Raw genomic sequence first — 22,879 nt, 5'->3', positions numbered from 1 at the left:
CGTGATACAACTGACATACAATAATCCAGGCAGGCAGAGTGGTGTGTGAGACAAAACTATACACTAGTGAACAAATGGGGAATAGCTGTGTGTGTGAGTAATTGAACAGGTGTGCAGAGTGAACCAAGTAATGAGTCCGGGAGCAAGGGAGAAACACAGGTGGAGCAACTAAACAATAATGAGGTGACAAGGTGGGCGGGGTAAGAAAAGGGAAGGAGAGAGCACATGGCACCAAATAAACACAACACTCACAGAAGACAGTGACAGAAAGACAGAAGACTGTGACAAAACCTTTCAATGGGGGTAAGCAGGTGTTGGTTATCAACAGTTCAGAACAAGTGAAATAAAGTGTGTGCATCCATAATAAAACCTCCTTTAGCGAATACATCCATTTTGTAAGATAAATATCCATATTTCAAACGTAATAAACACTTTTTTTCTCACTTCCGCTGACTGTCGTTCGTGGAAGTCATGCAGGCGGATGACGTAGAACGTATAAGTCATTGTTTCAAAGGAAACAATATTTCCTTACTTTAGCAAAGGACAACCACTCTCCTCTTGGCTTATATCAGAATCCTAAGACATTTTCTTTACAAATCCTTGTTTTGTTTTGTCTCCACATTCATCACTAATCATGCAACGCCAACATCTTATGTCATCCCCCAGCTTATGACAGTCAGCTGAAGTGAGAAAAAAGTGTTTATTACATTTGAAATATGGATATTTTTCTTACAAAAACACATTGATTCACTGCAGGAGGCCTTTATACATCCCACAGAGCCATATGAGGGAATTTTTTTATATAGGTGTGTTCACATTATTTCAGATCTTTTGGACTGTTGACAACCTACACCTGCTTACCCCATGGAAAGGCTTTGAGGGACCAAGACTATTTTTAATATAACTCTGAAACTCTGACTGGATTAATCTGAAAGAAGAAAGTCACATATATCTACTGTAGGATGCTTTGAGGGGAAAACACAGGCTAATTTTCATTTGTTTGTAAATTAACCATTTAAAACATCTTGAAATAAAAAATATATATACTTTCTTGTACTGTACTATGCTATCTTTTGACTTTTTATGGTCTTAAATTTGTTACAACTTAATTTAAGATTTTAAGGACCCATGGTTACTTAAAATCCAGCTGGATGAATGTACAATATAAATAAATACTATGGATACCATGATGTCCAGATAATGCAAAAAAAGAAAAAATAAATGCTTAGACAGTACAGTGGTAAGTAGTAATAATGTCTCATGGTAAAGAGTTTAATAGTGTCAATAGAAACTCTTCCTGAGCCAGCTGGTGTGGGACCACAGGCCCCTATAATATTTGCCAGATTGAAGGAGAAAGATCATCGAAGTTACGTATGTAACACTCGTTCGTGAAAGGATAGAACGGAGACATTACGTCAGAAAGAGAATGATGAATGGGGTCTCGCCCAAGAGCCCAATCACCTTCGAGTGGTAACAAAATGAGCCAATGGTACACAATGTAACTTAGTCTGCGTGATTTGCATCGCGAGCTCCTCCCTGCTGTGTGGGTATATAAGGAGCTGCACGAACAACTCGCACTTAAGTCTTCGCTGAGGAGCCGAGCACAGTTACCCAGCCATTCAGCGGAACAGTGATGTCACAAAGGGACATAACGTCTCCATTCCCTCCTTCAGGGAATGAGGGATATATACGTAACCTAGACGTTTCCTTTCAGTCAATCACATTCTACAAGAGACTGACGAATGGGGTCCCTTACAAAACAGCACATGGCTGTCTTCCAGTGATCCGTGTGAGTGACAGCACCCTGTCGTGAGGCCAGCACGAGTGAGCACGGGGAGACGGGGCCAACCCGAATGGTAGAACCTTGTACAGACTTGTACTGTCATGTTGGCTGGAGGGATCGAGCTCTTTGCCAGCAGCAACCTCTGCGCGCATGACAGGAGCATCCTTGCCCGATGTGCTCCCATGGTACGTCGGTGAGAGCCCACCAGCTACATCCGTAACTTCCTCTTTAGTCATCGAGACTTACCTATCTGGTGCCGCGAGTATAGAGCTCCTACCAGATGCGGGCGAGACTTTCTACTCTACAGCCAGCAAGGCTAGCCGTTCGATGCATGTGCTCCCTCCGGACGTTGGCGAGAGTCTCCAGGCTAGGTAAACCTTACCTTTTCTTCCTACGGCCAGCGAGACTTACCCATTCGATGCACGTGTTCCCATATTATGCTGGCAAAAGCCTCCTGGCCAGACTACCTTTCCTTTCTCCAGCCGATACAGCGAGCACGGAGTTCCTGTTGGATGCTGGTGAGACTCCTGACCACCCTACTTTACCTTTCCTTCTTTCATCCAGAGAGGCTTACCCGTTCGATGCCGTGAGTACAAGCTCCCGTCAGACGTCGGCAAGAGTCTCCCGTCTAGACAAACTTACCTTTTCCTTTTCTATGGTCAGAGAGGCTTACCCGTTCGATCGTGTGTGCTCCCGTCGAACGTCGGCGAGAGCCTCCTGGCCAGACAACCTTATTTTCCAATCTATGGTTGGAGACACTTAGCCATTCGATCGTGTGTGCTCCTGTCAGATGTCGAGAGTCTCCCGGCCACATGACTTTACCTTTCCATTTGACGATAGGCAAGGCTTAACTGTCCTACGCCACAAGTCTCAACCTCCCATCAAATACTGTACAAAAAAAAAAAAACTCTGCTACCCTAAAATCTTTTCCTCTCCCGTCCGGCGAGGCTTACCCGTCTGATGTGTGTGCTCTCATCAGACGTGGGCAAGAGTTCTCCCGGTCAGGTTCCATACTTGCTGGCCACAAGCGAGTCTCATCCATCCGATGTCATTCTTTTTTTCTGAGGAAATCCATTTCTCAAATCCTGAACCACATCACATCTTTTTGGAGTGAATTATGTCTTATTCCTCTCATCGCAAAGCAAAAAATAAAAGAACTTTAAGAACAGTCTCGCTGCGTTGTCTTCTGTTACGGGCGTATTCAAGCAGCACGCTTCAGTTTGAATCTGAATAGCGCATTCAGCGCGGGGGCGTGGTCACAATAGATATAATGAAGTGAGACATGAAAAACAGACATCACGTTGTTTTCATATGGATTACTTTATCACAGAATATCTGTTTTCGGCGGCTTATTTAGTTTAAAAGTAGACATGTCAAGCTTTCTATAGATATCTCTCTCATGTCTCTTCGTTGAGTATTCACGGAGTTACAGTTCATTTTAATGACGTGTGTGTAAATGAAGATCAGCGCAGACAAAGGCTGCAGACAGCACACCTTGTTTGTTATCTTTATTTTATAAGTGCACAATTATTTGTTGTTATTATGTCTGTATCCAAAAAAAGACCCTTTACAGATTCGATTGATGTATTGCTCTTATCTGTACGATTAAAACTGACAGTGTCATTTAAGTTCTTTTCGGGGTTATCAGGAGAAAATGACTCAAAACTCGTATCCGCATTAATCGACTTCAAAGGGTTAATGAGCATCCCTCCTCCACCCCATCTCCTCACTTCGAGTTCACTTTATAATTAGACGGGGAAGGGCTCCCGGGCTCGGAGCCCTTCCCCGGACAGCACGCCAAATACGCATACCATACCTAAGGTAATTATATGTAAGCGTGAACTCGTGAATTCATATTAATAATTTAACCCTTTGAGGCTAAACACTTTCAAACTTACGGTAAACACTACAGTCTCCGTGCTCACAGCGTCCCAAACACAAATAATTTTTATATATTTTTTTATATTTATATACAGAGTTTCACTCTCTGTCAAGCGATTTGTGATATTTTTACAGTTCATCTCAATGGACGTGCAGCACACCTGTGTTTGTGTATTTGGCGTACCTTAATCTAGTGTGAAGGAAGGCACACGACTCGCATCGCTTTCTCTCATGCACAAAATGGCCGGAAATAATGTGCTTATTATCATCCCTGTTTTGATTTCAGCAAATCAGTTCCCCAGAATGGACACAGCCTGATTAATATTCATAAATCCAGCAGCTCATTCATCCTTAGTGCATTTTCTACTATTCTTAATAGTAAGATTTGTATTATTATTATTATAATTATCATGGTTGCACTTTATTTTACAGTACGTGTACTTACATGTACTTATAGTGTACTTACAGTGTATTTATCTAAGAAAGTTCTGGCAATACAAGGTAACTACAATGGGGTAGGGTTAGGTTTAGGGGTAGGTTCAGGGGAAGTACCTAGTTACTACATACAGTAGTTATTATAATTACTATAATAAGTACATAGTATGTACATGGGGAACAGGACTGTAAAATAAAGTGCTACCCTTATCATCTTATCAGAATTAGTGTTCGTTTTTTCACTTTTCTTTTTTATAGAAACACTGAATGACAAACAAAGCACCACCAGCAGTCCTTAAATTCAGTTAAAATGTCATGGTTACTAAGTTAATTATAATTACTAAAGTTCTATCATTAAATAGTACTTGATTATCCAGATATCATATTAAAATGCTTGATTAAGTGATGTTAAGAGTGTACTAAGTCAGTACTGTATAAAAGTCTGGCGAGTAAACAATAATAATAAAATAAAATAAAAAATGTACTATCTAAAACTCTGGGGTTTCAACGATGACTCATCTGAACGCTTCTGACTGACCACTGCATTCATAAACTCAACAGAATATTGTGTGATTGGTTATAACGCACAAAACTGTAAAAAATGCAGAAAAATAAATACGATAAACAAATAAGCCCTACTATTAATTACTATTAATATCTCTGACTATCGTAGATACACAATACTGTAATCTACTGGCACAACCCTAGTTGTTTATCCACACAGGAAGTACCTCCTGTAGCCAAAGCACAGTAAACTCATTTGACTATTTCCAGAGCCCATATTTACAAAAATATAGACTATTGGGAAGTCCATTTTTGCACGAAGTTTGCATTGACTTGAGAGAAGATGCCACCCTCTCTTGATTTGTAGCACTATTGTCCCATCGGTAAAATGTGTGTGTGTGTTTATTAAGTAGACGTTTATTACATTTATTTGTATTTATTTATTTACTTTATATTCAGAAGGGGTGTACTCATTTATCCTGTATGTATAATGTATACGTGTATATGTTTATAAGTGTGTGAAAACAGTATGTTTGTATATATTATCCATGGATTCAAAATTTTACAAAATAATAATAATAATATAATATCAGTATTTATGTAGTCTCACTGTTTTCAGTGTCTTAAACACTGAAAAGATGAGTTTCATACTGAACTAAAATTTTAACGTGTGTACATTTCAGGAAAATAATGCAAAAAAAAAAGATTAAATTGAAAATAAAAGCTAAATATTTCGTCTTTTTATCACATATTTATTTAGATAATTTATTAAAAATGCTATTGTGCACTACTGAGAAATCACTTTGGGTACTCACATCGAAGGACATCTCTGCAAATCTGCTGTATATGTTGCTCAGACAGCTCTCTGCCCTTAAAAAAAAAAAAAAAAACCTTCATCATAGGAAGAAAATTTTCTATTTAACTGTATATGCAACATTTTATCCACCACTGACTAGATTATTTTATTGGAGAGGAAGACTACAGTACAACACAGTGTTAAATAGTTTTAAGCTTATATGGAAACACAACACTCACAGGTCGTCCTTCAGGTCCAGGTGGTCCTGGGGGGCCTATTTCGCCGCTCTGTCCTCTGGGACCTGAAGGTCCTGTCTGTCCGTGCTGTCCAGGGAGCCCCTGATGGCCCACCTGACCCCTTTGACCAGGCTCTCCTGCTGTCCCTTCCTGACATGCACACAAACACAACTCAACACACTCAAGAGCACAGCTAATGATGAATGATCATTCAGATCAGAGATATGCCCACCTCTCCTTTCTGCCCAGCTTGCCCAGGTAAACCCTGTTTATGAAGAGAGAAGTCACATCAATAAAACAACAATACATTTTGCAAGGCAACTGTTTGATTTCCAAAATATTATGGTAATTATTCTTAGAACTGCCATTAAATCATTATGTGATTAAACACTTTAGACATATGTAAAATGCTGCAAATGCACTAGATGGCCACAGTGATGCAAAGAAAAGTAAACAATGTGTACATATTTGCATTTAAATATACGGTACATATTAGCAAGTATTTCAAATGTAGTTTTATTCAGTGATACTGAATAAAAAGAATAAATCTAAACAACAATTTTTGTAGTAAATACACAAAAAGTGTATAGTATCTTGTATAGTCATTGTAATTCCGTATACCTGAAAAAAAAAATACTGAGCCACTGAGTGAAATAATGTTTTCATATTATACATCTAACCAAGTGTGGTTTTGCGACCTCTGTACTGTACTTTATCACCTAAAACATACTGGACACATAAAACTCTTTTACTGTAACTTGACATTTTATATTTTAACTTTGATAAGTTATACATGTACATACCCAAACACACATACACAGACACACAGACACACAGACACACACACACACACACACACACACACACACAAACGTCTACATTCATATATTAAACGTTGCCTTGCACTCTGTTAGTATGAAGAAGAACTGTACCACCTTGTGGTTGATTCTATAATTACAGATACAAAAAAATAAATATATTCCTTGGTATTAAAGAGTTTATTTATTTGATTGTTCAAAATTGCATGTACTGTAGGTTTTATTTACAAGACATACACACACACACACACACACACACACACTTAACTTACATGAACACCAGGTCGCCCAGAGTCTCCTTTTTCACCTTTCATCCCCTGTTCAATTGCAAAAACATGTTTAAGTAAAATTTTAATTTAATACTGAATTGGTCTATTTTAGGCTGTAAAAAATCAATAGCATTGTATTTTACACTGTAATACAGGGTATGTGCAGAATTTAAGCTCAAATTTAAGAATTGTAAGACCTTTTTTTAAGACCTTCACAAATGAAGTAAAAACCATTCATTGCAGAATACAATATCCAGGGGGCATGGTTAAATGCACATCTAGGGGTGGAGAGGTTTAGGGGAGGAGATGGAGACAGGTAGGTTTAGGTATATGTTAGGTGGGAGGAGTTGGGTCTGGATCCATCCACGCCCCCTGGATCTTGTGTTCTGCAGTGAGGACCATCATATTAGTTCTGAACAAAAACAATGCACATTGAATCTCTGCCAGCAGGTGGCACTTTTGCAACATTAGAAATACAGCAGGTTTCCCTGGTAATGGCTGTAAACAATGCAGTACAACACCTGACATGCAGCACTCAAATTTATTCAGTGAAATCATAGATTTTAGAAGTTTAATCATCACATTAAGCTATATCGCAAAATCTAGTCTTTTCATCCCCAAATTTAAGACCACTTGAAATCATAATTAAGACATGATGTACAGTAGGCAACCATTTAAGACTTTTTTTGGCCTTATGGACTAAACTTTGAAAAAAGCCAATTGCTCACTGAAACCAAATTCTCTAAAATAAATGTAAATCTTTCTTGCCATAGATACCCGACAATTCTATTATGGTTGTACAGCATATTCAAGATATGGGAGGGTCTTAGAAAATCCATTAAAAATGTCTAAAATTCTTTTATTTATTTATTTTAGTTCTTCTAACCATATTTGGGCCCAATGTAATGTGTTTTTTTCTTCTAAATTCTGTGTTTTAATAAAATGTAATAAAAATGTATTATAAATATGGTAATCACATGAATGAATAAGACTTGAAAAATTTAATTAATCTTTGAAAAGCAGTTATTTTGACAAACACAAGTTCATATTCATGATTTGAAGTGTACAGTCCTATGTTTGATGAATTCAGTCAAAATGTGTCAAATTCAATGACATTGCATATTATTTTTGACTGGATTGTGTTTTCCACATAGCAGAAATCATAGGGCTATGCTACAGTGACATGAAGGCAAGGCTACACAAAGCAATATCTTAGACATAGCATGTATTTTTTAGCATACTGTAATTAAATCTGACAAAAGTTTACATTCATGCATTTCAGATGTGTTTTTAATTTTAAAAAGTAGAACTCAAAAATGGGATTTTCCATGGGAAGTGAAAAGTGAGTGAGTGAAAAGTGACATTCAGCCAAGTATGGTGACCCATACTCAGAATTTGTGCTCTGCATTTAACCCATCCAAAATGCACACACACAGAGCAGTGAACACAGACACACACTGTGAACACACACCCAGAGCAGTGGGCAGCCATTTATGCTGCGGCGCCCGGGGAGCAGTTGGGGGTTCGATGCCTTGCTCAAGGGCACCTAATTCGTGGTATTGAAGGTGGAGAGAGAGCTGTACATGCACTCCCCCCACCCACAATTCCGTCCGGCCCGAGACTAGAACTCACAACCTTTCGATTGGGAGTCCAACCCTCTAACCATTAGGCCACGACTTCCCCATACAAGGAATACAAGGAATACAAGGCAAAAGTCATTTGTCAACATTCACTATAATCACATATAACATGGAATGTAAGATGGTTTTCTGAGCTCATCTTAATAGTAAGACAGTGTTTTTCAGTTAGTTACAAGTGAAGGGTCCCTTTCAGTCTAAGAAGATAGAGTTAAAAAAAAAACATCCCCGAGCACTACTTTTAGCCCTAGCATTTTTTCCCCAGTAAACCACAACTAGCTGTAAACAATATATTTTAATTTGACAGTCCAGCAACATACTGTTTAGGAACCAAGTTCATTATTACAGTAAATGTTAACTTACATCTACTCCTCCTTCACCAGCATCTCCTCTTTGACCCTGTAAAACATTTCACTGTAGGGTTTAAGAAAACTGTTTAAAGAAACATCAACAGCAACAAAAGTTTTCTATGAAACAATAAATAGAATAGCAATAGAAATGTTATGAGCCCATTCTGCATACATTTGAAGTGCTTTGTGATAAAATCATCAATTAATTACTATAACTAGATAAAGAGTATCCAAATAACCAAACATGAACACCAGGCTGGAAAAGTTTGAAACTGTTTTTAAAGAGGCTGGAATTGCTGGAGAAAATGTCATCGACAACAACAACAACAACTATATATATATATATATATATATATATATATATATTCCCTATCTGCGCTTAATGCCTGTATTAATGGCCTTCAAATCTACCATACTACCGTATCAATACACATACAAAAATGTACATCAATATATTTTTTTTTATTATTATTTTCAAATAACTATGCTGACAATATAATTTGTAATGTTTTGTAAATTGTATTTGTAATGAAAAAATAGTACATGGTACTGACACAGCTTGCATTCTCATTTTAACTAGACAATCCCAAGATAACTGCACGGATCTCAGACGGCCTAGCAGACTTCTCTGCATGGATGAAATAACACCTCTAGCTCAACCAGCAAAGACAGATTCTCATCTTCTGTGCCAATCTGACTGTACAGAACAATTTCACCATACAGCTAAAGTCATAGATGTCCAGATCACCTTTAAAGAACACACTGCAGCAACAACAGCACAATCATGCAGGTTTGCACTGCACAGCATCAGGAAGTTCAGGTGCTTTCTAATGGAGCATGCGGCACTTCCAGTCCCTTGTCATATGTAGGCTTGACTACTGCAATTCTCTTCTGGCTTGATTTCCATCAGGCTCAATCAAACTTCAACAAATGATTCAAAATGCCCATGATTCAAAAGGGCCCACATCACACCTCTCTTTATGATCTTACACTGGCTACTGGTTATGGCTCGCATCAAGTCCAAGTCGCCTGATAGAACCATCACAGAGAGGCACTCAATTATTTTCCAGAATTTTCTTTCACTGATCCTTGCTGATAGAATGATCTTCTTAATCCTATCCATGACAATATTTAAGAAACAGCTGAAAACTCATCTCTACTGTCAGCACTTAACACTAGAATCCTCCTGAAAAAAACATGCTTCTATCCTATAACCATTTCTTAACCCCTCCCTGTTCTAGCTTGCATTATTCTCAAATGGTGTCTGGAACTGTATATTGCTAGCACATCTCTTTATTTATTTATGTATTATTGCCTAGGATGATGGATTGTTGTATTTAGCAAAAGTCTTCAAAATGAATAAATAATGTATATGTAAACATATTGCCTTTGCACTAGTGCTTTCAAACCATACATATGATTTGTGTATATCTAACTTGTTTCATAATCACTGAATTAAATTGAAAATGGAAAACCTTCAAAGAAGAAATACGTTTCTATGAAGTCTGTCACGTGTACATTACCATGTGTTGGGCAGTTACTGCTACTGTTTTACTGTATTTGAGATTATTTGCTAAACTATCCACGGTAATTTTGAATGACAGATTTGTAACAAAATTGCCACTTCTAAAACAGAGAGCAAACCAATAGTAATTAAGATTTAGCTCTAAACTTAAAGACAGCGGTTTTAATTCATTCATTTAGTTTCACTGCAAGCTGCCAAATGCTTGTAAACCACAAGCAACACTTTCATGATTATTATTATTATTATTATTATTATTTGTATTTTTATCTTAATTGTTTTATTTATTTATTTTTATTAATTTGTTGGCCGATGTTCATTACCTTGCTAAAGTTAATATAGCTACTCTTGGAAAATATGCTCATCATTACATGGGTTTTACCTCCAAGACTTGACCAGAAATGCAATGTCAGAGTTTTCTTTCCCGTTGGATCAGAAGAAATACATTTAATTTAGATTAAGTGACATAAGATTTTCAGAAAGTTTAGTAAATGAATGAGACATCCAAACCCCACATATAATATGATGTGGAATCTTTATGGAATCGTGAGTAAAGACTTGCCTTCAGTCCTGGTGATCCTGACATTCCTGGATGTCCTGGCTGGCCAGCTGCCCCAGGTTCTCCAGGCTTACCCTTGATCAAGAAAAACATATATACTTTTAAATAACTCTTGCAGGCTATCCTACATGTTTTCTCTTCCTTCAATCATCTGATTCATTTGAATAGCCTTTACCTCTAGTCCTGGAGGTCCTGGTTGACCTGGTTCTCCACTGTCCCCTTTAGTGCCCTATTAATGGAAATTTGAGTTGGAGTGTCCAAGTTAGCAAGTAAGAACTTGTTTTAAAATGAAAAAAAAAAAGTATGTTACCTTAATTTTAATAAATAAATAACTACTGGTTTTGATCATTGAAATAGATCAGAGATTACTTCCTGTTGACCATGATCTTAATATTTAACAGCAAAACATTTTAACAGGACTTTAATTGTTCGCTGTAAAATTCTTACACATATTCAAATCGTAATCAAGGACCTTGTATGTTCATGCATTTGTAGGATAAGCAATTCCAACTGCAGATGGTGATATGATCTGTGAACCAGGTTAATTTTTTGCTCACCGCACTGTCAATTTGAGTCAAAACCATTTTAATGACAAGAGAATGGTTCAAAGTTACTTTTCATATTGATGCATATAACAGTCCATGCATGGAAACTGAACAAATATTCAATCTGTAAACAGTTTTCTCTTGCTTTTTAGAGCATGTTTTACTCATGCGGATTTTGCCAGTCTTAATTTCAAAGGTCTTGCTTATTTTATTTTTAAATCATTTTTTAATTATCCTGCTGCTTACTTAATTATTTTACTAAAACTGGATCTAAAATAGATAAAAGCAGAACAGATAATGTTTCTATGATTTGGTGTTGATTGGTGTTCCAGTTCTAGTTATGTCTAGTTTGACAGTTTTAGTGTGTGTGTGTGTGGAGGGGGTGGGGTCGACCACTTCTCAGATGATCAGGCTGAGAGACCATCTAAAACTAACTAACTAACTAACAAAAAAAAAATATATATATATATATATATATATATATATATATATATATATATATATATATATATATATATATATATATATATATATATATATAATAGTAATTCTGCTTCCACAAAAAGCAGTAAATCAGCACATTAGAATGATTTGTGAAGGATCATGTGACACTGAAGACTGGAGTAATGATGCAGTAACAGAAATAGTTATTTTAAATTGTAATAATATTGTTTTACTGTGAAATAAATGCAGCTTTGAAGAAGAACAGAAGATACATTTTTAAAAGCATGGTACAGACCTCTGTTGGTCTTGTACAAAATCTCGCTTTAGAAGTCCCAAAGAATATGATGTTTTCAGAATGTTATGTGCACGACGTAACAATTAAGTGAACATATTTCTTCCCTCTGCTGTCATTGTTTTATGAAAAAAATCCATTTTGTCTCATAAAGTGGCCAATGATAATAGCGTTGTTGGCTAGCATTCTGAAGTTTAAAGGTAACTGCACTAGACTTTGAATCTGGACATACTCTGTTGTCTCTTTTCTTGGACACAAACTAAAAAATAAATTGAAGGCTTGTAGCCATTTATAAGATATGGCTTTTGTTCTGCACAATTACACATCATATGTAGCAATCCACACGCATGTGTACACAGATGATGAAAGGCGATTGAGAAAAACTGCAGACGGAACAAAAGGATTTCACCATCTGTCTTGTAATTGCTTTAAAATCACTATAATAACGAAATAGTGACTCCAACTCAGAAATCAATACCTATAATGTTTTACATATGAATTCAAAATTACAAAGGACATCTTGTATTTAAAGGGCAAAAACAAGAAATGAAACCTTGGGGCCAGGTTGTCCACTTGAACCAGGCATTCCAGTCAATCCCATCTCACCCTGCAGAAAGACAGACACAGTCAAAAAGATGTTTTGAACTTTAAAATGAAATCAAAGTTTACCACATTGTGTGTCTCATCAAAATGATGTAGTCCTTCTGAAACATAGTCCTTTTTACTTTTAAGCTGATGTCACAAAAAGGCCCTCACAACCTGACGACTCTAACCACCTGGTTCCATTTTGGTATGGAATGCCTACTTTTCAAGAATCAGTTCCCGATGGATAAAATACCGCCCTACACCCTCAGAATTTTTTTATTTTTTTTTGTAAAAACTTTACAGATACAATGACTTGTCAATGGGACAGTACCCTCGAGGGGCTCCTTTGTACCTTGATGACCCCTAAAGGGTTCATAAAAGTACCAAATTACTACCTTAAAGGGTTAGTTCAACCAAAATAGCAAAATTATGTAATTAATAACTTACTCTCATGTCGTTCCAAACCCGTAAGACCTCCGTTTATATTCAGAACACAGTTTAAGATATTTTAGATTTAGTCCGAGAGATCTCAGTCCCTCCATTGAAACTGTGTGCACAGTATACTGTCCATGTCCAGAAAGGTAAGAAAAACATCATCAAAGTAGTCCATGTGACATCAGAGGGTCAGTTAGAATTTTTTGAAGCATCGAAAATACATTTTGGTCCAAAAATAGCAAAAACTACGATTTTATTCAGCATTGTCTTCTCTTCCGTGTCTGTTGTGAGAGAGAGTTCAAAACAAAGCAGTTTGTGATATCCGGTTCGAATGGTTTGAACGAACCATTCAATGTAACCGGATCTTCTTGAACCAGTTCACCAAATCGAACTGAATCATTTTAAACGGTTCGCGTCTCCAATACGCATTAATCCACAAATGACTTAAGTTGTTAACTTTTTTAATGTGGCTGACACTCCCTCTGAGTTCAAACAAACCAATATCCCGGAGTAATTCATTTACTCAAACAGTATTGACTGAACTGCTATGAGGAGAGAGATGAGGATGAACACCGAGCCGAGCCAGATAACGAACAAAACATTGACTCATTCACGAGTCAAGAACCGTTTCTGTCAGACGTGTCCGATTCGAGAACCGAGGAGCTGATGATACTGCACATGTGTGATTCAGCGTGAAGCAGACCGACACACAGAGCATCTGGCTCTGCTCGGTGTTCATCTTCAGTTCTCTCTTCACAGCAGTTCAGTCAGTGTACTGTTTGAGTAAATGAATAACTCCGGGATATTGGTTTGTTTTAACTCAGAGGGAGTGTCAGCCTCATTAAAAAAGTTAACACGCAAGTCATTTGTGTATTAATGCTTATTGGAGACGCGAACCGTTTTAAATGATTCAGTTTGATTTGGTGAACTGATTCAAAATTATCTAGTTACATCAAATGATTTGTTCCCGAACCAGATATCACAAACTGCTTTGTTTTGAACTCTCTTACAACAGACACGGAAGAGAAGACAATGCTAAATAAAGTCATAGTTTTTGCTATTTTTGGACCGAAATGTATTTTCGATGCTTCAAAAAATTCTAACTGACCCTCTGATGTCACATGGACTACTTTGATGATGTTTTTCTTACCTTTCTGGACATGGACAGGAAGACCGTACACATAGCTTCAATGGAGGGACTGAGATCTCTCGGACTAAATCTAAAATATCTTAAACTGTGTTCTGAAGATAAGGGTTTGGAACAACATGTGGGTAAGTTATTAATGACATAATTTTGCTATTTGGGTGAACTAAGCCTTTAAGGGTATTTTTTTTGTTTGTTTGTTTTTACTGACAGTGTTTTTTTTCCTGTTTTTTTCTTGTTGAATAGTTTGCTTCACTCAGAAATACCTTTATACAATAAAATAGGTTGTGAATTCTATTTCATGTTTACTTAAATTGCATAAACTATCTCCAACACACCAAAAAAAAAAAAAAAAAAGCTTGTCACTGTGCATAATGCAATCACCTTCCCTTTAAACATTATACACAACTAAGCCTATTATTGGGGACTGAACAAATAACCAGCACATTGCTTTGAACAATAAATACTAGGTGCAGGCACACTAACTTTGTGCATTCAAGGTCACCCTGTAATAGATTTCAGGAACTGAATGGCATACTCTGATAAATCACAAATTCAGTCAGTTTATTCATCTAGCCAGTTCTCCTGTAACACTGTAAACCATGGAAATTTGATGTCTATATTAGGAGTATTGAGTTAAGAGGTTAATATGTGACATTTACATTTTCTATTGCTAAAACATGTTTTACCATACTGTATGAATTCAAAAATCAGACTTCAGACATTTGCTTGTGTTTCCTCTCTCCTATGTTTGCATGCGATGGAAGCGATTTGAGCAGCAGTGTAGTTCAGTGCCACCACAGTTTTAGCTTATTTGCATCTTGTCCACTTTGACAAGTCCACAGATTATGCCATTTATTTTACCTTGTTTAAGTTGTAGTCGAGTATGGAAACCCAAACTCAGAATTTGTGCTCTGCATTTAATCGCTCCAAGTGCACACACAGCAGTGAACACCCACACACCTGGAGCAGCCATTTTTTTTGCTGCGGCACCTTGGGAGCAATTCGGGGTTAGGTGCCTTGCTCAAGGGAATCTCAGTAATGGGTATTTAGGGTGGAAGAGAGCACTGTTCCTTTGAATCCCCCCACCTACATTTGTTTTTGGTACTAAAAATTGAACCTGTGACCTTTGGGTCTCAAGTCCGACTCTTTAACCATTAGGACACAACCCAATGACATTTCTGTATCATGATTTTTCAAGGGCTTACTATATTTTTAGATTTACTTACAGAGTCTCCAGGTGTACCTTTGGCTCCTTTCGGTCCTGGCAAGCCAGTTTCACCCTTTAAAGAAACCAACAAATGTAAATTATCAATATGTTTAGGGTAGTTTAAGTTATAATAGTAGTGAGATATAAACTACAAAATGCATGCAGCTCACAAAATTTTGTAAAAGAGCATGAGGCATAACAACAAATGAGATACAAAATGTCCACATAAGGCAGAAAGAAAGAAAGAATCACCTTCATTCCACTCTGACCATCATTTCCAGGTATACCAGGTATGCCCTGAAAAAAAGACAAAAAAAGCAATGTTTGCTTGTCAATTTTTGTTTAACAATGTGCATATTCAAGAAATACCACGAAGACTTTAACATTCATTAATGACTTCAGCTCTACAGACACAAATGAGTGGGCTTCTTGTCCTCTTAACATGCATGGGGCAGTCTGGATTAATCACATATGAAGAACATCCCTCCAATGTGTAAAGTTTACTCTTCAGTTAACAGAGTAAAAGTGGAGCTAGTCCGAGCTGGGGTGATTGAGTTGCAGCAAGGCCTAATTAGCATATTAATGGTTTCTTTCTATACTAAATGAGGTATGTGGAGTTACAAACCTGATACCAAAAAATTTGGGAGACTGTACAGATTGTGAGTAAAAAAGGAATGGAATAATTTAAAAATCTCATGAACCTATATTTTATTCACAATAGAATATTGATTACATATCAAATCTTGAATTTGAAATGTCATGCCAATATTGGCTCATTTTGGATTTCATGAGAGCTACACATTCCAAAAAAGTTGGGACAGGTAGAAATAAGAGGCCGGAAAAGTTAAATGTACATATAAGGAACAGCTGGAGGACCATTTTGCAACTGATTAGGTCAATTGGGAACATGATTGGGTATAAAAAGAGCCTCTCAGAGTGGCAGTATCTCTCAGAAGTCAAGATGGGCAGAGGATCACCAATTCCCCCAATGCTGCGGTGAAAAATAGTGGAGCAATATCAGAAAGGAGTTTCTCTGAGAAAAAATGCAAAAAGTTATCATCATCTACAGTGCACAATATCATACAAAGATTCAGAGAATCTTGAACAATCTCTGTGCATAAGGGTCAAGACTGGAAAACCATACTGGATGCCTGTGATCCTCAGCCCTTAGACAGCACTGCATCACATACAGGAATGATTCTGTAATGGAAATCACAACATGGGCTCAGGAATACTTCCAGAAAACATTGTCGTGAGCACATTCACCGTAGCCAGCTAAAACTCTATAGGTCAAAAAAGAAGCCATATCTAAACATGATCCAGAAGTGCAGGCGTTTTCCCTGGGCCAAGGCTCATTTAAAATTGACTGTGGCCAAGTGGAAAACTGTTCTGTGGTCAGACAAATCAAAATTTGAAGTTCTTTTTAGACAACTGGAGAACATGACAATGCCAGACCACATACTGCATCAATTACAGCATCATGGCTGTGTAGAACAAGGATCCAGGTACTGAAATGGCCAGCCTGTAGTCCAGATCTTTCACCCATAGAAAACATTTGGCACATCATAAAGAGGAAGATGCAACAAAGAAGACCTAAGACAGTTGAGCAACTAGAAGTCTGTATTAGACAAGAATGGGACAACGTTCCTATTCCTAAAATTGAGCAACTTGTCTCCACAGTCCCCAGAAGTTTGCAGGTGTCTGCAGACTGTTATAAAAAGAACAGGGGATGTCACACAGTGGTAAACATGGCCTTGTCCCAACTTTTTTGAGATGTGTTTATGCCATGATATTTAAAAGCAACTTATTTTTCCCTTAAAATTATACATTTTCTAAGTTTAAACATGTGATATGGCCATCTGTGAGTGGCCGGCAGGAATTGTGGGTGGGGGGAGTGCATGTACAGTTCTCTCTCCACCTTCAATACCACAACTTAGGTGCCCTTGAGCAAGGCATCGAACCCCCAACATAAATGATGAACACTGCTCCGGGTGTGTGTTCACAGTGTGTGTGTGTGTTCACTGCTCTGTGTGTGTGCACTTCGGATGGGTTAAATGCAGAGCACAAATTCTGAGTATGGGTCACCATACTTGGCTGAATGTCACGTCACTTTCACTTTCACTTTTTATGTCGTATTCTGAATAAAATATTGAAATTTGAAACTTCCACATCGTTGCATTCTGTTTTTATTCTCAATTTGTACAGTTTCTGATTTTATGGAATCAGATTTGTACATTTAAGCCATTTTAAGAAATTTTTTAAAAGACATAAAGAAAAAATTATTTTCATGTTCAAAAATGTTTAAATGTCATTTTGACAGTGATTTATCTTAATCATTAGCTATTTTTGAAGAGTTTTCATTGTGCACAGATTATTATTAATTCTATTATTATGTAATGTAACAGTGTATTAAATGTAACTGCTTCATTTGTCTAATAGTTTTTTTTTTTCTGTATTCAGAGGATATTGTCAAAGTAATAGAGTTAAATAATAACGACTTTAATGGTCTGTCATAACTGTTTATTAAATTATAATGTACTGCAGTACATCTGTTACATTTTACAAGTGGTTGTTTTCCAAGCTCTGATTCAAGCCCAAGATTTCCCAACCCAACATTACACATTTTCAAACTCTTCCAAATAAAATAGAGGATTCAACTCAGCTTGTTAGTAAAGATTCCAAGATCTGAAATAAATTACTAAGATAAGAGAGAGATCCAAAATGTCTACAGTTGATATGGGCTGGTCTGCTGCTGTTTTTCTCTGACAATGACCTGTTTTAAATGGCAAATGCCTTAGTGATTCAGTACACTGATGACTTCTTCTCCAGACTTTGCCATGCAATTGCTAGCGATTTAAATTTAGGACAGTGTTTGAACTGTGATGTGTGCTGGCCATTAGCCTACACAAAAGCTTACTGTTAAATAAAATATGTAGACTATAATACAGCTGGACGATATGGCCAAAATTTATATCAAGATATATTTCTTAATTTCGGTCAATACGATATAATTCTGATATCAATATGAACACTATTGAAAAAGTCAAGAACGGGCACAACAGATGTCTGTATCTACAAACTTATGAACAAATTAATAAATGTTGAGCTATAATTTGTATTTAGCCTTCACACAAACAAGAAATGTGAAATCACTGTCAAATATAGGGCTCATACTCAAAAAAAAAAAAAAAAACAGCTAAGTTGAATTTTTTTGGTATATTTGATTAATAGAAAGTTCAGAAGAACAACATTTATCTGATTTTTTTTTTTTTTTTTTTAATTATGAATGGCTTCATCATATATTTTGATTAATTCAATGCATCCTTGCTAAATGAAATAATAGTTACTATAATGTTAATTTATATAATATAAAAATAAAGGGAAAAAAAAGTTTTTAATGGTATAGTGTTTAATTTTACAAAAGCTGTTTATTTTAATATTAATGCTGATCTTTGGATCATCAAAGAATATTCATCAAAGAATCCTGAAAAAACTACTTAACTGTTTTTTTTATTATTATTATTGACAATCAGCATATTAGAATGATTTCTGAAGGATCATGTGACACTGGAGACTAGAGTAATGATGCTGAAAATTTTGCTTTGATCACATAAATACATTTCATTTTCAAATATATTCAAATAGAAAGCAATTATTATTAATAGTAAAAGCAGTAAAAGCAGTAGAAGCGAGTAGAACGTCTAGGCTACTTAAGTAACCCACGTTCCCAGAAAAAGGTAATGGAAGACTTACAAAGGCAGATATCAACCATGTGGTGGTGATACACATGAATATCTGAGGTACCCAACCGCAGGGTGGAATGTTTCAACGACAGAGCTGGCAAGGTGCTTGCCAAGGGAAACAGACATGCTACCTAGAGACTTGCTGTGGAAATACACATGTGGGATTGCCCAAAAAAAGGGGAATAAAAACAAATGGAAGCACCTAGTCAAACACAGGGGCTGACCTATAGGGCATGCACACAAGTGCTGGACATCATCAGTGCTGGAGGAACCCAGGGTTCTGAACTCACATGAGAGGAATAGCGCACACATCCAGTCCATGGAATTGAATGGCACAGCAAGCGGATTGACACCGAGCAGATACTTTTACTAGCCAGAGGGGGCGAGTACCCGGGAGGACACGGACTCTACACAGAGATTATAAAATCTTGCAAATGTGTTAGGTGTTGCCCAGCCTGCAGCTCTACAGATGTCTGTTAGCGAGGCGCCATGCGCCAGCGCCCAGGAGGAGGCTACATACCTAGTTGAGTGAGCTCTCACCCCTAGGGGGCATGGCAGCTCTTGAGCCTGATAAGCCAGGACAATAGCATCCACTATCCATAGGGATGACCTCTGCTTGGAGACAGTCTTTCCCTTCTGCTGGCTTCCGTAACAATCAAAGAGCTGGTCTGAGGACCTGAAGCACTGAGTTCTGTCTAGGTAGGTGTGGAGCATACATGCTGGCCAAAGAAGCACCAGGGCTGGGTCTGCCTCCTCCAGGGGCAGTGCTTGCAAGTTCACCACCTGATTTCTAAAAGGAATGGTGGTAACTTTGGGCATGTATCCAAGCCGGGGTCTCAAGATAATGTGAGAGTTGGCCTGCCCAAATTCCAGGCATGCTTTGTCAAGTGAAAATGCCTGCAGGTCCCTGACCCTCTTAACTGAAGCCAAAGCTGTCAGAAGTGCAGTTTTCAATGATAAAACTTCAGCTCTACTGAGAGCAAGGGTTCAAAGGTAGCCCTCTGCAGTGTGGATAGAACCAACTGTGAGGTCCCAAAAGGGAACTAGATGAGGGATTGTGCCACCTAGCCCCTCTCAGGAACCTGATGACCAGATCATGCTTCCCAAGAAACATACCATCAACAGGGTCCAAAAAATATGAATTTCGAATTTTCGTCGAATTTAAAATAAAAATCCACATTTGAATGCAAAAATTTTGCTTTCAAATATTAGGTATGTGTTAAGGAGGCTCCTTTAAGGCCCACCCCGGGTATACTTCACATTCCGCATTTCGTTCCGTCTCCCACACAGCCTGGTCCGCACAGCTTTCAAAATGCTGACGAGCTGGACAAGCAGTACTACTTCTGTGACATCATTCACATTGTTCATGCGCTGTTGACAGCTGCACAGTCCGTCCGCGTGCAGGCACTGTTTGAGACTTTTTGCATGTCTGTCCGCGAGCCATCTTGATGACAAAATTGACATAATGCTGATGGCGCGCAGATGCGGACAGTCAAATTATACTTTGGCCTTTATCAGTGGCACACGAGATGCAATGAAAATATAAGTGTCATTGCATTATAATGTTTTTGTAAACCTATACAGTTTGCTACAATGTTTTTCAAAATATTGCAGAAAAAGAGAACATGTGGATGTGGAGAAGATCTTGTTTAGGTCAAAAGTGAAACCAAGCTATTGACACAGAACGCATATTTCACGCATTTTCTAGAGGGATATCTTCTATCACAATTGCACTCACATCTAGCACAACAGAGCCACATGTTTAGAAAAACATGTAAAAATAAGGTGAGTTAAATTTTTTTCAAAAACATATCTTAAGACTTTATGTTGGGTTTTCCCCCATCTCACTGCATCTTGTGTCTAAATGAAAAATGTACTCTGTGTGATTGGCTTTCACCAGTTTGTATTAAACTATGCATGCACATATGATGCTGTTTTGTTTATAGTTCTTTAAAATACATAATTATAATTGGTTTATAAACATTATTTTAAATATTATTGTCATATTTTCTAATGCTTAGAATAAACGTGCATTAGTAATATGTTGCCCAATGCGCCCTCTTGTGGCCTCAGAAGAGAAGACAAAAGCTTTTCTTCACCCTAACTAAAATTATGTATTTTAAATTTGAATATAATTTTAATTTTGATAATATTTAATTTCAAATTCGAATTTAGTTTTTCAGCCATTTTGACAGCCCTACTTCATTCCAACCCTTCATGAAGAAAGGAAAGCAATGACACGATTGGGCATCTCCAGAGGTCTTCATGACGTGAAGAACACCAAGTGATGAATAGGTTCCACTTCAAAGCATAGGTGTGTCTGGTAAACAAGGCACTAGCCAAAGTGATGTTAGCTACCACCTGAGGTGGCAAGGTACCTAAACCTTGGACTAATCCAGAACCCACACATGTACAGAACAGAACAGAATGAGCTTTATTGCCAGGTATGTTTACACATACGAGGAATTTGTTTTCGTGACAGAAGCTCCACAGTACAACAGAATGACAGCGACAGAACATAAAACACATAATAAAAGAATAAAAAATACAAATAAGTAGATAGTGAATGACAATATACAAATTTACAATTGTAGGCAGGTATATTACAAAATGCAGTTATGTATGTACGTGTGTATTATGTGCAAAATTTAAGTGTATAGTAAGTATGTGTGTTAGATAAATAAGTGTATGTGTATATAAATATAAAGTGTAGTGTGTTCGCAGTTATTATCAGCTGTTCATAAGATGGATTGCCTGGGGGAAGAAACTGGTCCTGTGTCTGGTCGTTCTAGTGCTCAGTGCTCTGTAGCGTCGACCAGATGATAACAGTTCAAAGAGGGAGTGTGCTGGATGTGAGGGGTCCAGAGTGATTTTGACAGCCCCTTTTCTCACTCTGGATAAGTACAGTTCTTGAATAGAAGGGAGGGTTGTACCAATGATTTGCTCAGCAGTCCGGACTACCCTCTGTAGTCTTCTGTGGTCAGATTTAGAAGCTGAGCTGAACCAGACAGTTACTGAAGTACAGAGGATGGATTCGATGATGGTGGAGTAGAACTGTTTCAGCAGCTCCTGTGGCAGGTTAAACTTCCTCAGCTGGCGAAGGAAGTACAACCTCTGCTGGGCCTTTTTCACAATGGAGTCAATGTGATTGTCCCACTTCAGGTCCTGAGAGATGGTGGTGCCCAGGAACCTGAATGACTCCACTGCAGTCACAGTGCTGTTCATGATGGTGAGTGGGGGGAGTGCAGGGGGGTTTCTCCTGAAGTCCACGATCATCTCCACTGTTTTGAGCGTGTTAAGCTCCAGGTTGTTGAGAGTGCACCAGACAGCCAGCTCTTTTACCTCCTGTCTGTAAGCAGACTCGTCACCATCCTGAATGAGGCCGATGAGTGTGGTGTCGTCTGCAAACTTCAGGAGCTTGACAGAGGGGTCCTTAGACGTGCAATCATTAGTGTACAGGGAGAAGAGCAGTGGGGAGAGAACGCAGCCCTGGGGAGCTCCGGTGCTGATTGTACAGGTGCTGGATGTGTATTTTCCCAGCCTCACTAGCTGCTGCCTGTCTGTCAGGAAGCTGTTGATCCACTGACAGATGGAGGTGGGCACGGAGAGCTGATTTAGTTTGGGCAAGAGGAGGTTTGGGATGATCGTGTTGAAGGCCGAGCTGAAGTCCACAAACAGGATCCAATGTTTG

General features: G+C 37.8%; 1 protein-coding gene across 1 annotated transcript in view; it reads right to left on the bottom strand.

The window, feature by feature from the left end:
• Window positions 1-22,879, bottom strand: part of LOC128026719 (collagen alpha-1(XXI) chain-like) — an 87,192-nt gene that overhangs the window by 20,722 nt on the left and 43,591 nt on the right. The window contains exons 17-26 of the mRNA XM_052613982.1: window positions 15,698-15,742; window positions 15,465-15,518; window positions 12,625-12,678; window positions 10,966-11,019; window positions 10,794-10,865; window positions 8,723-8,758; window positions 6,726-6,770; window positions 5,868-5,900; window positions 5,639-5,785; window positions 5,419-5,473 (exon numbers count right to left, since the gene is read on the bottom strand). Of these exons, the coding sequence (XP_052469942.1) occupies window positions 5,419-5,473; window positions 5,639-5,785; window positions 5,868-5,900; window positions 6,726-6,770; window positions 8,723-8,758; window positions 10,794-10,865; window positions 10,966-11,019; window positions 12,625-12,678; window positions 15,465-15,518; window positions 15,698-15,742 (595 nt within the window). The remainder of the gene's footprint in view (window positions 1-5,418; window positions 5,474-5,638; window positions 5,786-5,867; window positions 5,901-6,725; window positions 6,771-8,722; window positions 8,759-10,793; window positions 10,866-10,965; window positions 11,020-12,624; window positions 12,679-15,464; window positions 15,519-15,697; window positions 15,743-22,879) is intronic.

Source organism: Carassius gibelio, chromosome A13 (assembly GCF_023724105.1).
Source record: "Carassius gibelio isolate Cgi1373 ecotype wild population from Czech Republic chromosome A13, carGib1.2-hapl.c, whole genome shotgun sequence".
Lineage (NCBI taxonomy): Eukaryota > Metazoa > Chordata > Actinopteri > Cypriniformes > Cyprinidae > Carassius > Carassius gibelio.
The sequence above is the reverse complement of the archived record's forward strand: the minus strand, read 5'-3'. Positions and strand labels throughout refer to the sequence as shown.